The sequence below is a fragment of the Panthera tigris genome, chromosome E1, assembly GCF_018350195.1.
Source record: "Panthera tigris isolate Pti1 chromosome E1, P.tigris_Pti1_mat1.1, whole genome shotgun sequence".
Classification (NCBI taxonomy): domain Eukaryota; kingdom Metazoa; phylum Chordata; class Mammalia; order Carnivora; family Felidae; genus Panthera; species Panthera tigris.
In genome coordinates, this window is record NC_056673.1 from 2,930,947 (window position 1) to 2,945,537 (window position 14,591).

Sequence of the window (14,591 nt, forward strand, 5' to 3'; positions counted from 1 at the left end):
CAAAACCCAGCTCTGTCCCAGAGTTGGGTCAGCTACCCGGGCCACAGGAGGACTCAGCCTGTGGTCCAGGCTGCGACAGGAGGGGGCTTTGGGGGTTTTCTGTTTGTTTGGTTTATTTTTCTTTAGGGGGAATGACAGTCGGCATGAACTGCCCTGCAGTGCCCAGGCACATACTACTTTACACGCGGATCAGCCTCATAGGTGTGACCTTGGCCAGTTCCTGTCCTGTCCCTAGACCCCAAATACATAACATCTGTAGGCACTACACATATAGTTGTTAAAATGCCTTGACCTGGAACATGGTGAGAGATTATTCACATCCCCTTCCATCCCTCACTGGTCTCTTTAGGTCCCTCTAAACAGCAGCTGCATCCAGTCCGCTCATCCCCAGCAGGCCTGGCCCTTCGGAGAGAAGATGGGACCAGATGAGCTGACCGTCTTGTGAGGGTGGGTCAAGGCAAGCCCCAAAAGTGAAGAAGGATATGTCTTAGGGGAGGCATAAGAGCCCTGGGGCGGGGGGGGGGGGGGGGGGGGGCGGGTTGCTCATTGAATCCCTGGAAGGGGAACAGAGGGAGGCTGCTGGCCTTGGTCTCAGAGACAGACAGGAGCCAGCTTCTTCCCTCCCCCACCCTGGCCTCCCGGTGTGAGAACCTCCCTAATGCAGCGCCCCCACCCCCTCCCAGCCAGCCGAAGCCTGGGGACTGGCTGTGTCACCAGAGGTGTCATATCCCAGCTGTCTGGGGAAGGTGAGTGAACTGGGAGCTCGTGGTGGGTGTGGGGACTCAGCAGATCTAAGATCCTCTCGGCTGCTTCCCCTTCCCGGAGCAGCCACTTGCCTGGCCCTTGTGCAGCGGCACAGGACGCCCAGGACGTCTGGGCGGCTCAGCCTCTGTGCAAAGGAAGAAAAGAGCAGCTTCTCTGAAGACTCAGATGGCACTGTGGGGTGCTAGCTTTTGCTTTTTGGCCTCGAGACTACTCTATTTTCTAGCCAGAGAACAAAGATGCCAAATTCCAGCCTTTTAAGTTCAAAAGCTGCAGTGTCCGGGTCTAAGACAGGGAAGGGTGGAAGGAAATAGGCCCCTCCCTCACCGGCCCGGAGACCCTGCACCGGCTGGGGAGAAGCTGTTGGAGGACCAGACCAGATGTTAGACATTGCTTTAGGAGTGATCCTCATTTTCCCCAATGGCCAAATCCAGAGGACATGGAAGGGACAGAACCCAGAATAAATCCGGGGAGCCAAGGCCGTGAAGGGTGGCTTGGAAAGCTGGCACATTGCTATTGCGTCCTGGGGGCAGCAGCACAAGAGCAGAAATGAGGGCCCGTATGATCCACGGAGGTGGGGACCTACGAGGATTTATCTCAGAGGAGTGTCACTGAGCAGCCCACCCAAATTTAGATCAATGGTGGAGGCGGGAGAAGGGGTGGCGTGGGATAACTGAGTTCACCTGGAAATGGATAAGGGAATGTTTTCTGCAAGCAGTAGAAGGGAGACCCAAAATAGAAGTTGAACTAAAGAAAAATAATCTATTTACAGACTGAGATGATGGAGGTTTCTACATTCACCGGCAGATCTCTGGGCCCCACTGCCAAGGCTCATTCAAAAGAGGTTGGGGTGGGGGGGGGAGGGACAAGTTCATTTCTAACAAGCACCTATGGTGATTCTGATGTAGGCGGCACAGGGAAAAACTTTAATAAAGGCTTTCTTTTATTGCGGTTTCCTCTGCTAACCACAACTGATTTAGAAGTTGGGATGGAATGGGGTGGGCCGGGTCATTCCCACACCGACTCATGAACTTGTTCCATCCGTGAGTCAAACCTGACCAAACGGTAATTAATTTCAGAAACTTTGCCCCTTGATGCTAGTAAAGAAAAGGCCTTCTAATTAAGAGTAGGAGCAAATGCCACCTGGAGTAGAGCCCCAGGGGCTAGCCCCACCTCTGTCACAATCAGCTGGCAAAACCTGTGACCGCTGTGACCTCTGGCTGAGCCCTCCAGTCCTGAAGGCTCAGGGGCTGCCTGCCAAGCCCTGGGCTCCTGGAGAGAATGGAAACCACCAGGAGTCTACCAGGAGCCTACTGTGCCAGGAGCTTCCGGTGGATTGCTACAGGCATGGTTGTTTTGTGTTTTTGTTAAATATTTATTTTTGAGAGAGAGAGAGTGTGCGGGCGCACGTGCGCAAGCAGGAGAGGGGGAGACACAGAATCCAAAGCAGGCTCCAGGCTCTGAGCTGTCAGCGCAGAGCCTGATGCGGGGCTCGAACCCACAGACTGAGAGATCATGACCCGGGCTGATGTCAGACGCTTAGCGGACCAAGCCACCCAGGCGCCCCTACAAACCACAAGTACAAAAGAATGCACAGCAAACCCTCACTCTGAGCTCCGCCCCCACCACCCTCTGCAACGCGGCCGCTGTGTGCGGTCTTGTAAATCCTCGAGAATGGTTGGCGCACACAGACGTAGATGCTTTTTTCTTTTGAAAAACACAAATGCTCAGACTATATGCGTGAAGTTGCCCCTTCCTTTTTTTAGCTTTCTAATTATAGGCTATTTTTTTCTCTTGTGCAGCCTCCTTGTTATCTGTCTCTTCCAGTTTGTTTGTTTTTTTAAAAAATGGGAGGATTGTCTTTCTCATTTCGCAGGCCTGTCTCAAACGTCTGCTGGTTCCTGCCTTTATAGGGAGGCACCAAGAAGCTGATTGGAAGCTGTGTGTGTGTGTGTGTGTGTGTGTGTGTGTGTGTGTGTGTGTAGGGCGGGCATTCACTGACCACTGGCTTTCCTGCAGGACAGTGGAAAACTTTTCAAAGGGGCTCCCCAGTGTTGATAGATGGCAGGATTTCTCTGGGGCTGTTCAGTTTTTTGGGAGAAGCATACCCTGGATGTTCCATCCCTGCCCTCGCTGTGTATGGAGGGAGCAGGATCTGGAACGGCTGGGGGCTCCTGTTTGTAGTCTCAAGCCTCCTGTCTGCTGCACCTGTTGTCCCCACGTCCAAAGCCTCCCTGAAAATCAGGATGCGGAGGGGTGATGTGTGCGACTCGGGTCTTCTGACAGGTGACAGAGCACCAAGAGTCCCAACATTCTGAAAACAGGCCCTCGGCCACCCCCCCCCCCCCCACGTTCAGCCAGGCCTTGACCGGGGGATCTGGTGACCTCCAGGACCTACAGACGCCATGCCCTGACTCCCTCTGCCCTTGTCCTTGCGTGGTCTGCCATCACCCTTCAGCCACTATGTAGTCTTGAGTGCCTTGTTGAAATCTCATGTCCACAGCTATCTCGGGTCTCTTGGTCCTTGTAGATTTATCCACCTTTGACTTCTCTCATCTGTGACCAGTGTGGCCAGGGAGCTGGCTCCTGTCACCGCAGCAGGGCAGGCCCGGGCCTCCTGCCTCTGGGAAACAGCAGCGTGGGCTTGGGTGGTGGGGAGGCCATACGCCAGAGCCTGGTGTGGGGAAGACGAGACGCAGGCAGATCCCAGTCTTCTGGGACTGGGAGCCTGGGAGGCCTCCTGGTCGCACAGCCTGACTCTGCAACCCTCAATTCCTTAGAGGCTCACTGGGGTTAACAAGTTCCTCTGTTGGGGGGAAGGGGGGTCCAGACTGTATGTGTGGTTGGCAAGGGGCCACATCATCCTTATTTCCTTCCGTCTCACATGCCATGTCCGGAGCCTGGCAGGTGGGAGATATTCAATGAAGACTTGTTGAATCGAGCGACTGATTTGGCCTGACAGCCAGGAAGCTTGGGACCTATCTAGCCCCAGCTCTCCATATTTGCGTGAGGCAAATGGCTTTCTCCTGGGGCCCCGTGTTCCTCATCCGTGAAATGAGGGCTCCTTCATTCTCCGATGCCAGGCACTGTGCTGACACCAGGAGCTACGATAAGGCACGAGAAAGATCATTAAAACACAGTGCGTTTGTCAGTTACACCTCAATAAAGCGGGAAAACAAAACGAAACAAAACCCAAAACCCATCGCGGTCTTTGATGCACGTAACCATCGAGACACGCGCCAACACAGCTCAAACCGATTTAAACCAAAAAGGAGAATCTGAGGGCTCACATACTGAAACCCACCCGGAAATAGCAGGAACCAGGCACTCCCGTGACATCATCGGGGAGTCTGCTGTCTCTGTTTCTAGCTTTGCTGGACTCCGACTTGGCTTCATTTCCAGATGGGGGGCACCGGCAACCGCAGGCTCACATTCTTCAAGAATGTTACGGTTTGTCTTTTTAAAGGCATGCGCTTCAGAATTCCCAGAGTTCAAAAGAGCACACGGAGAAAGTCCCCCTCCCCCCCAGGCACCCGGCTTCTGCCTTCAGCACCAGTCTTCCCAGGTACCTTGGCTCCTTCCAGAGATGGTTTTCCCACGGGCTGGTCTGTGCTTTCCCACTTTTTACACAAATGGGAGCAAACGACAGGAGCCATTCCACAAAGTCCTTTTGTCACAATCCTGGAGATTGTTTCTTTCCCGGCTGCCCAGGGTTACGCTGTTAACGCGACGCGACCGGTCTCCTGTTGACGGTCATACGTTTGCGACTCCAGCAAAGCCGTAAGGAATAACCGGCAGGTTCCCATCTCACCCATATGCAGGACTACCTCCCAGCAGTGAAAATCCTGGGTCAGAGAGGAGGAGCATTTGTTTTGATTGCTTTTGATTTGCGTGGATATTGCCAAATTGCGCTCTGTGGGTGGGTTACTCCCACCCACGAGCAGTGAGGCCTGTTTACTTAAACCCATACCCTCTCCAACTCTCAATGAGACTTTTCCGGTGTTACCAGTACAAGTCAAACACCATCTGCATTTCTCTTATGGTCAATGAGCTTAGGCATCTTTTCATATATTTGAGAGTTCTTTAGATTTCCTTTCCTGTGAAATGTCCATACAATTTTACTGTGCCTTTTTCTTTTTTAATTTTTTTCTTAATGTTTATTTTTTTTAACGTTTTATTTATTTTTGAGACAGGGAGAGACAGAGCATGAACGGGGTGGGGGGTGGGGGGGTCAGAGAGAGGGAGACACAGAATCTGAAACAGGCTCCAGGCTCTGAGCTGTCAGCACAGAACTCAAACTCAGGGAACTCAGGGCTCGAACTCAGGGACCGAGAGATCATGACCTGAGCTGAAGTCGGCCGCTTAACCGACTGAGTCACCCAGGCACCCCTCTTAATGTTCATTTTTGAGAGAGACAGAGACAGAGTATGAGCAGGGAAGGGGCAGAGAGAAAGGGAGACAGAATCTGGAGCAGGCTCCAGGCTCTGAGCAAGCTGTCAGCACAGAACCTGACACGGGCCTTGAACCCACAGACTGCGAGATCATGACCTGAGCCGAAGTTGGACACTTAACCAACTGAGCCACCCGGGTGCCCCTTACTGTGCCTTTTTTTATTGGGTTGTTGGTGTATTGCTTATAGACTTGTAGATTTTTATGTATCAAAATGAGCCCTTTCTCTGCAATGTGAATTATATTTTCCTTAGATTGTCATTTATCTTTTGCTTATGGTTTTTTTACCATGCATACTTTTTACATTTTTAATACATAAAATGTATCGGGGTTTTCTTTTCTTTTTCTTTTTTTCAAAATGTTATTTAAATTCTAGTTAGTTATGGGTTTTCTTTTAGGATTTCTGTGTTTTGTTTTCATACTCAGAAATGTCCTCCTCACTCCAAACTATTTTTTTTTAAGTTGATTTATTTTTGAGAGAGAGAGAGTACATGCAGAGGTGGGGCAGAGAGAGAGAGAATCCCAAGATCTCGGGGGTCGCAATCTCATGAACCATAAGATCATGACCTGAGCAGAAATCAAGAACCAGACACTTGGGGCACCTGGGTGGCTCAGTCGGTTAAGTGTCCAACTTCGGCTCAGGTCACGATCTCACATTTTGTGAGTTCGAGCCCCATATCGAACTGTGGCTCTGTGCTGACGGCTCAAGAGCCTGGAGCCTGCCTCAGATTCTGTGTCTCCCTCTGTCTCTGCCCCTAACCAGCTCACGCTCTATCTCTCTGTCTCTCTCAAAAATAAAAAGAGGGGCGCCTGGGTGGCTCAGTCGGTTGAGCGTCCGACTTCAGCTCAGGTCATGATCTCCCAGTCTGTGGGTTCGAGCCCCGTGTCAGGCTCTGTGCTAACAGCTCAGAGCCTGGAGCCTGTTTCCAATCCCGTGTCTCCCTCTCTCTCTGCCCCTCCCCCAGTCTCACTTTGTCTCTCAAAAATAAATAAATATAAAAAAACTTTTTTTTAAATAAAAAGAATCAGACACTTAACCAACTGAGCCACCCAGGCCTCTCCCTCACTCCAATGCATACCCCCCATCTAATTATGCGAAACACCAGACAAATCCAAATGGAGGGACATTCTACACAACCACTCACCAGGACTTACCAAATGTGTCAAGATAGTGAAAGGAAGGAGAAAAAAAAAAAAAAAGTGGTTGGAAAAGCCTGAGAATGACAACTAAATGCGATGTGAAATCCTGGATTAGAGCCTGAATTGGAAAAAGGGCATTAAGGAGAAAGCTAGTAAAATTCAAGTAAGGTCTGTAGATCAGGTAATAGTTGGGCATCAGCACTAACCTTCTGGTTTCCATGATCGTGACCTGACTTTGCAAGATGTTAACATTTGGAGGACCTGGGTGAAGGGCATACAGGAAATCTGTATTATTTTGCAACTTGTCTGTAGGTCTAAAATTAGTCAAGAAAAAAGGTTTAAAATGTCAAGTTTTGTTTTAGTAAACATTTTTGAAGGTTTGATTAATTAACTTATTTAGAGAGAGTGTGTGTGCAAACGAGCAGGAGAGCAGCGGAGAGAATCCCAAGCAGGCTCCACACCGTCAGCCCAGACCCCTATGCAGGGCTCGATCCCACGAACCAATCTGTGAGACCTCGACCTGAGCCGAAAGCAGGAGTCAGAGGCGTAACCCACTGAGCACCCCAGGCACCCTTCCACCTTTGCTCATTTTCAAAGTGTACAATTCAGTAGTGTTAGTACATTTATATTGTTCTACCACCAAGCTCCGGAACTCCAATTTTTCATCTTGCAAAACAAACTCTCCACCGCCGAACAGCTCACCCCCTTTTGTTCAGCCCCTGGCACCCCCCCCCCCCGTTCTACTTTCAGTCTCTATGACTCTGACTACCCTTGGTACCTCGTGTAAGCAGAATCAAGCAGTATTCGTCTTGTGGGACTAGCTTATCCTGATTGACAAGCCACTGATGACACAATAAAATGAAAAACCTATTGCTGAGGCGGATTGGCAAAGCCTCTGGTGTTGACTAAGAGACAGACGGTTAAAGTGCTTGTAGTACCTGTTTCTGGAGTGGGGGTGAAGGAACTGAGGCACAGAGAGGTTAAGTGACCCGTTGCCAATCACACAGCCACGAAGGAGGCCGGGTGCACTTTGAACCCGGACTCACCCCACAGCTCGTTCCCACAGTCTTTGCCCTGGACTGGGGCTCACATAAGAGAGCCAACACTTGGAAAACAGCGGCATCTACATGGTGTCTGAAGACAAGAGGCAGCTACAGGTATCCAAGGAGCAATGATCAGCAACACATAAGGGCAACTGGAGGAAGTGACCCAGTGGCATCTCCCCAGTGACTGACCCGGTGTGGGCACACAATCAATATTAGATGAGCCTGAGGGACGCCTCGGCGGGGGGGAGGGCTCAGTCCGTTAAGCCTCCGACTTCAGCTCAGGTCACGATCTCACAGTCTGTGAGTTTGAGCCCCGCAGCGGGCTCTGCGCTGACAGCTCAGAGCCTGGAACCTGCTTCCGATGATTCTGTCTCCCTCTCTCTCTGCCCCTCCCCTGCTCGCACTGTCTGTCTCTCTCTCAAAAATAAATTAAAAAAAAAAAAATTAGATGAGCCTGAGAAGCAGCAGCCAGAATAGTGGGAGGTAAACCAAGGGAACTATTTTTCAGAGGCCAAGAAAGAAAACCTTTCAAAAGAGTAGTGGTCAACATATTATGTGCCGAAAAGAGGCCAAGCCGAAGGCTGAGCAGTGCCCTCTGGATTTAGAAACAAGGATCCGCGATGGGCAGTTTCTTGGGATGAGAGGGGCAGGAATCGCTGATAAATATTTAACAGCCAACTCTCCAAAAGCAGTACGTATTTATATATGTACATAAGTTTATTATCAATCTTACTGACACAAAGGATGTGTAACAGAATTTACAAATAATAATGAAATATACAATATTCTTTACTGTAAATTCCACTCTTGTATCCACGACTTCCTAAGTGGAATTATACCCTACCAGTGTAATTCCAAAATGAATGTTGGTTGATATTTGTATTTACATTTTGGAATGACACAAAATGAAGCAGTCAAGATATGTTGTACTTTCACTGGTTCCTCAGGGACTGGACTGACTTCTTTACTGAATCTGTTAACAGTTTTCAAATTCTGGGAGAATATTTCCTCTATTTTCGGTGCTATTTGCAATGTAACAGTTACAGACATGGCAGTTTTATGTGTAACCTGCATTATTAACATTGTCTCCGTCATCTTTTTTTTAAATTTTTTAAAAATTTAACGTTTATTTATTTTTGAGAGACAGAGCAGGAACGGGGGAGGAGTAGAGAGAGGGGGAGACACAGAATCCAAAGCAGGCTCCAAGCTCCGAGCTGTCAGCACAGAGCCGGATGCGGGTCTCCAACCCACGAAGCGAGAGATCATGACCTGAGCTGAAGCTCGACGCTTAACCGACTGAGCCACCCAGGCGCCCCCAACATTTTCTTAAATCTAGGTAATCAACAAAGCCCCATATGCGGCAGTTGCCAATCTCTGTGGAGTAAATACTCCTGCCCGAGCCAGTTTCGAAATACCAGCTTGATGTCTCCACATGAGCTGGGAAGAGACACACAGTAGGGGCACATCATTATATAGCACTCCCACCATACAGATACAGTAAATGTAAATAACCTCAAGAGCACATAATAGTAACATGCAGAAAATAATCAGGAACCTGAAACTGGTGTAACAATGTGTGTAAACCACACTGGAAAAAATGAATAAAATAAACTCCTACAAAGTAAAAAAAAAGAGAGAGAGAGAGAGAGAGAGAGGAGAAAAAACATAATCAGGAAGTAATGAGTTTTGAGTGTTTTTAAATACAATTTAACTGTTTGTATCACTTCTGATAAGAGCTGTTTCACAACTCGCCCACAATGTTTCTGCAACACAAAAGGTCGGCTTTCACAAATCGGTGAAGCACACAGAGCGCGGTGGGATGTGACTTGCCCCAGCCACACTCCAGGACCTCAACTCCAACGGCTCCTCTAGGAGCAATACCCCTGCCACCTTGGGCAAATGAACCCCTGCTCCGTAGCCTCTGTAATTCTCCTTCGCGGCTCTTACCACAATTTGCTCTGCAAGTACGCTGCGAGGAGGGGAGCTTCCGGTCGGTCTCCATGCGCCACGATGGCTCCATCGTGAGGCTGAGCACGGGCCATATTCACACTCTTCCCTCGGTCAGCACTTCCTACAGAGCTTTGCATATAGGAAATGCTCACGAAGTATTTATTGAAGGAGGGCTCGGGATGAAGGGCTGCCAGAAGGGACGATCCTCCAGAAGGGAAAAGGGGGGGGGGGGGCATCACCTGAGGGGCCTCACCACAAAGCATGTCCTCGGATGCCTTCTGCTTCTTTCGAATGGCCACGGCTCCCCCATTCGGGACTGAAAAAACGCACAGAGGACCTTCCCGACATACACTGAACCTTCCCTAGGAAATACGACCCTTGATCTGACCCGAGGTGGCACCTCAGACTCTGGCAGTGTTTGTCCAATGCCTAATAGCGTGTTCAAATAATCTCCTTTCGGACGTGTTCTTGCCACGTGCTGGCAGGCAGAGGTGGGGGGTACTCATCAGACCACTGAGGAACAGCGGAAGCTACGCCCAGGGACAGACGGTCTGATAATAAACCACTGGCGACACCTAGTACGATAAAATATTACCAGCGACTTCACAGAAACCTGGAAACCAACGCGTTCTTCCCTTGTAACAATTAACTAACCTCGTGGAACACTAATCGGCTCCTCCCTTAAGGAGCCGCCCCACTAAGATTGTGGCGTTCAAAGGCTCGCCAAGCCCGGTCATCGGATGATGGAAGTTTCCGGAAAACCGGCAACCCAGAGCAGGAGAACGCGAACCCCAAAATTCGAGCTACCGTCAGGAAGACTCCAAGCAGTCACCGTCCCTCCCCAACCGCAATACGCAGCCTAACCCGGGTGGTTGCGCCATCTCACACCCAAAGGACAATAATGTATCACTTCCCAAGAAAACAAAGGTGAAGATCGTCAGGCAGAATCAGATAGGAGCAATCAGGGTGTTGCAAGTCCTGATTACGCAGAGACGTTAATCACGAGTCATGCGAACTCCAATCATCATGTTCCGATCTGCCCTCCCGAAGGAGGAACAGGTAAGGATTATCCCACCTGACGATAAGCGGAAACACCCGTGCGTTCCTTACTCAGGGAAAAAGGTCCCGCTTGCAGCTAGGGTGAGTAGTTAACGGGCTAGCCCGAGCAACCCGACGTTATTCAGGGTCTTCCGTTACCGTTGCTCGTTTATTTGCAGAATTACACAATATTTCTTTCCCGATATGACTGCCAAAAAGAGACAACCTAATTCCTCCCAGAATGCTCCACTCACGAGCTTGGCACCAAAATCGCGGGGGCTTTATTTACATATCTCCGCCCACCGAGCCCCTTCCGTCAGACGTCTACCGTAATAACCAAAATAAAAGCGACACGTATTATCTTACAGTCTGCAAGGCTGGAAAACAGCCTTCCGTTTCTCTAGCAGTTTGGCCGCCCCAATTCTCCCCTAGAATTGTCGTAAGTCTTGATCTCACTCTAAGATATATTTTATTACAAGCACTAAAGAAAACGCTGATAATCCCAGACTCGAGTGATAATTACCCTAACACTGACATCCTCCATCAAACGCAATTTGAGGGCTGAGGACTGCCTTCCTCGGTCCGGGAATGGTGAGGGGTCCCTTGTTCCTCGAACCGTCATCCCTATGTTCCCGTCACGAAGGGATCAGAAAGGTTTCTTTTTCAGTCCAAAGACGCTGATGAACAATGCCATTTCAGTGACAGCTGGGAGGGCACTGTGGACGGTAGAGTAGTGGATGGTTGGTTCAAGGCCCCTTGCAATAAAAATACCCAAATCCCCAAACTGGAGACTCCACCCCCAAAGTGTAGGAGAAGGGGAATTCAAAAGACTGCAGGATGTTGAGTGGATCTGGTTTCTCATACATGGAGTAAAGGACTGAGTGGGGGAAACCTTCAGATTGAGTAAACCTTCCTCCCCTACTCCCAAACATTGGTGGTACCATACCTGCAGAAGGCGAAAATGTACCAGTACGTGGTACACTCCCAACGCTCGAATATGAAAAAGGACAGGGCCACAGATGCACTACAATGAGCCCCAATGGCTTGGGAATGCACCAGAGTCAAGGAAAGCCTTTGGTTCAGTAGTTAGCGATGAGCCAGAAAAGGCCATTGGTGGGGCAGGCATCTGCTCTCAGGTTCACCTCTTGCTCCCTTACCACATTCCCAAGGCCACACTTCTGCGTTTTCGGCAGCCCTGACTTCTGAATTTTAGGACAGCCATGTGAGTAGAGACCAGAACTGAGCCTGCACAGCTGGGACCCCAGGCTACCCAACCCCATATCTAGGGGGCCAGCCTGGCCCCTTCAGGTAGAAGCAAGTTCCCCATTGCACACCGTGAAGGTGCCTGGGCAGCTCGGTAGGTTAAACTTCCAGTTTTTTATTTCTGCTCAGGTCATGATCTCACTGTTCTTGAGATCGAGCCCCGCATCGGGCTCCACTCTGGCAGTGTGGAGCCTGCTTGGGATTCTCTCTCTCCCTCTCTTGCACTCTCTCAAATAAATACATTTTTTTTAAAAAATTTTTTTAACGTTTATTTATTTTTGAGACAGAGCATGAACAGGGGAGGGGCAGCGAGAGAGGGAGACACAGAATCTGAAACAGGCTCCAGGCTCTGAGCTGTCAGCACAGAGCCCGACGCGGGGCTCGAACCCACGGACCGCGAGATCATCACCCGAGCCGAAGTCGGATGCTTAACCGACTGAGCCACCCGGGCGCCCCTCAAATAAATACACTTTAAAAAAAAGAAAAGAAAAGAATGTTCGTAGTGACTTAATTCACTCTGCTGGAATCACTGTCCAGCGCCCTGGCCCTCTCAGTCTATACAATTCAAGGGTCAAGAAGCTTCCCTGATCTCCATCTTCCTTATTTCTCCGTCTCTTCTGAGTTTCCATAGAGCTTCATATCTTCACACACTCCTGTAGCACAATGCTTATCACACTGAATTACAGATGTCCTGTCCGCATACCTGCCTCTTCCGCAAGTTAGAAAACAGAGTTTTACTCCCAGATGGGATCTCCAGCGCCTGGTGCACAGCGGAAACTTAACAAAGGATCGAAGGGCGTCTTAAACTTTCCACGTTGCCTAAGAAGATCTATCAGCCGGAGGTGCTGTTTGCCCGCTAGAGCACACACTATTGTGCCAGAAAGGCCTGGTTAGGTGGCTGAAAGGGAGTCCAGATGGAAATGGACCGTGTGGAAAAGGTGCGCAGGCAAAAAGGATACAGATGAGGCTCTGGGTGCTGTTGAACATGGAAACCCCTGAGAAGAAACCGGCCAGCTCCACTGCAAAGAGGCCCAGAGTGACGGACAGCGCTGCCACGAGCCTGCAGACACGAAGGGGGTTGGCTCAGGCCTTGGGGACTTCTTCAAGGCCCTTCCACCCCCACCAGTGCTGAATTCTGACCACCCTGCCCCAAGTGCTCACTGAATGTCCTGCTTCTCGTACTCCTCGGGGGTGAACGTGAGAGGCAGGCAGGCTTGGATGTTGCTGTCCTGGGGAGCGGGGCGGAGAAGAAGAAAATGAAAGAAGGGAGCGCAGCGGGGCAGCCCTGGGGTCCGAGGGGGGATGGGAAGATACGCCCGCTTAAGGCCCTGGGGAAGGGGCGTAGTGGGGCTGGGACCACCCCAAGGTGGGAACGGGGTAGGAACGGGAGGAGGGTGGTCGTGGGTCTTACCCGCGACCAGAACAAGGTGATGACGACCACCAGATGCGCCAGGAGCGTCAGGAAGCGAGAGGGCACGAGCCCCGAGATCCGGCCCATGGCCCCCCTGGGGCAGGAGTACCGACTGGAGCAGAGGCCGTGGTCTGTGGGGCTCAGGAATGACCACGCCTGAAGTCTCAAGTCTCGCAGGCTAGCACGTAAAAATTCGACGGGCGCCCCCTTCCCGCTCGCGCTGGCGCCGCCCGGTTGCCTTAGCAACCGCGTAAGCCGGCGCTGCGGCGGGATCTCGGAAAATCTCGCGAGGGCTGTAAAGTCTCGAGCGGCAGCCACCGCCGCAGAAAACGCAAGGCGGAGCTCTGTTGCCAGGGGTGCGGCGCGGTTCCGAGTTCCCCGACTAGGTCTCTGCCGCGAGCCCGGCAGGTCCCTCCGACCTAGGTGCTCGCTGCAGCCCGCTGTCCCCGTCAGGCCTAAGGCAGGGTCTCTTTCTCCCTCCTCCGCATCCCTTTAGCCCCCGCTGCCTTGGGCACGTGGGAAAGAAACGTGCAGACGCGGATGTCCCCGCGTTGTCCCGCCGTCACTTATTAGATGGCCGCCGAGACCCTGGTTGTCCGAGGACCCCGGATCGGAACCTTCCCCGATGCTCTTCTCCCCTCCCCGCCCAGCCCCAGTTTGGTGAGAGCATCGCAGAGAGCGGGAAGTGGCCCGTTCTCTTTCCGTGGATGAGGGGCGCTTTTGGGGAAGGGCATGGAAGCGAGGAGCGGACGGATTTTCTGATCTGTTTGAGATACGGGCACCGGTCTTTGCCCAGCTACATTCCCAAGTACCTCTTGCTATCACCGACCTCACTGACCTTGGGCCCTCAACTGGGATCCTTGCAGAACAGAAAATTCTAGCCCGCTCGCTGCTCACCCTCAGGTCACAGCATCCCCGGGACCTCCCCTGGGCCGATGACCAGATCATCTCTCTCCCTACTCTCCATCGGAGTGTTTTTAGGCCGGTCTAAGCTAAACACCCAAGCCCAAGGGACATTTCTGTTTTCTTCATTCATTCAACAAATATTCATTGACCAGCTAGCATGTGCTGGGCTCTTGTTCTGGACAAACAAGACCCAAGTCTCTACCTTCCTGGAGTTTCTATTCTAATCAGAGCGATCCAGAGGGACAGCAAACAAGCCCCCCACGGTAATCCAATACTGTAAATAACGTTTTTAAAAAGGAAACTCTAGAATAATAGAGCAAGCAAAAACTCTTTGAAAAAAAAAGTCCTTTATCCTTAAACTTTGTTTTAGGAAACGTGCTCAAAATTGAGAGGAAACACATCTATTTGAGGACTCCACTAAAATAAATAGATTTCCTTTTTCTAAACCAATAGGTAAAGTCAGAACTCAAAGAGATAGTGAAAAGGTGTTTCTTTAAAGTCACGAAAGACAAAGACTGAAGAGCTCTTCCAGATTTAGGGAGACTAGAGAGATGTGACACATTTGACATGAGAAATAAAATGTGTGATCCTAATGGATCTTGGACCGGAAAACAAAAAACAACCAT

General features: G+C 50.6%; 1 protein-coding gene and 1 non-coding gene across 3 annotated transcripts; both read right to left on the minus strand.

The window, feature by feature from the left end:
- Positions 1 to 3,282: 3,282 nt before the first annotated feature.
- TMEM107 (transmembrane protein 107) lies at positions 3,283 to 13,292 on the minus strand. 2 transcript variants are annotated; one of them, XR_006211351.1, is made up of 7 exons: positions 13,060 to 13,292; positions 12,810 to 12,877; positions 12,608 to 12,708; positions 11,332 to 11,428; positions 10,909 to 11,101; positions 6,558 to 6,612; positions 3,283 to 4,607 (listed from the first exon to the last, which is right to left on the minus strand). XR_006211351.1 is itself a non-coding variant. In XM_007085977.3 (5 exons), the coding sequence occupies exons 1-5, from the start codon at positions 13,144 to 13,146 to the stop codon at positions 11,032 to 11,034; spliced, it is 423 nt and encodes a 140-aa protein (XP_007086039.1). In that variant the 5' UTR covers positions 13,147 to 13,292; the 3' UTR covers positions 10,832 to 11,031. The 2 variants fall into 2 exon arrangements, 1 of the variants encoding a protein (XP_007086039.1); XM_007085977.3 differs by lacking the exons at positions 3,283 to 4,607; positions 6,558 to 6,612 and having other exon boundaries at positions 10,832 to 11,101.
- On the minus strand, positions 10,294 to 10,429 carry LOC122233836. The gene has a single exon (XR_006211562.1). It is a non-coding gene; the product is annotated as a U8 small nucleolar RNA (small nucleolar RNA).
- Positions 13,293 to 14,591: the final 1,299 nt, after the last annotated feature.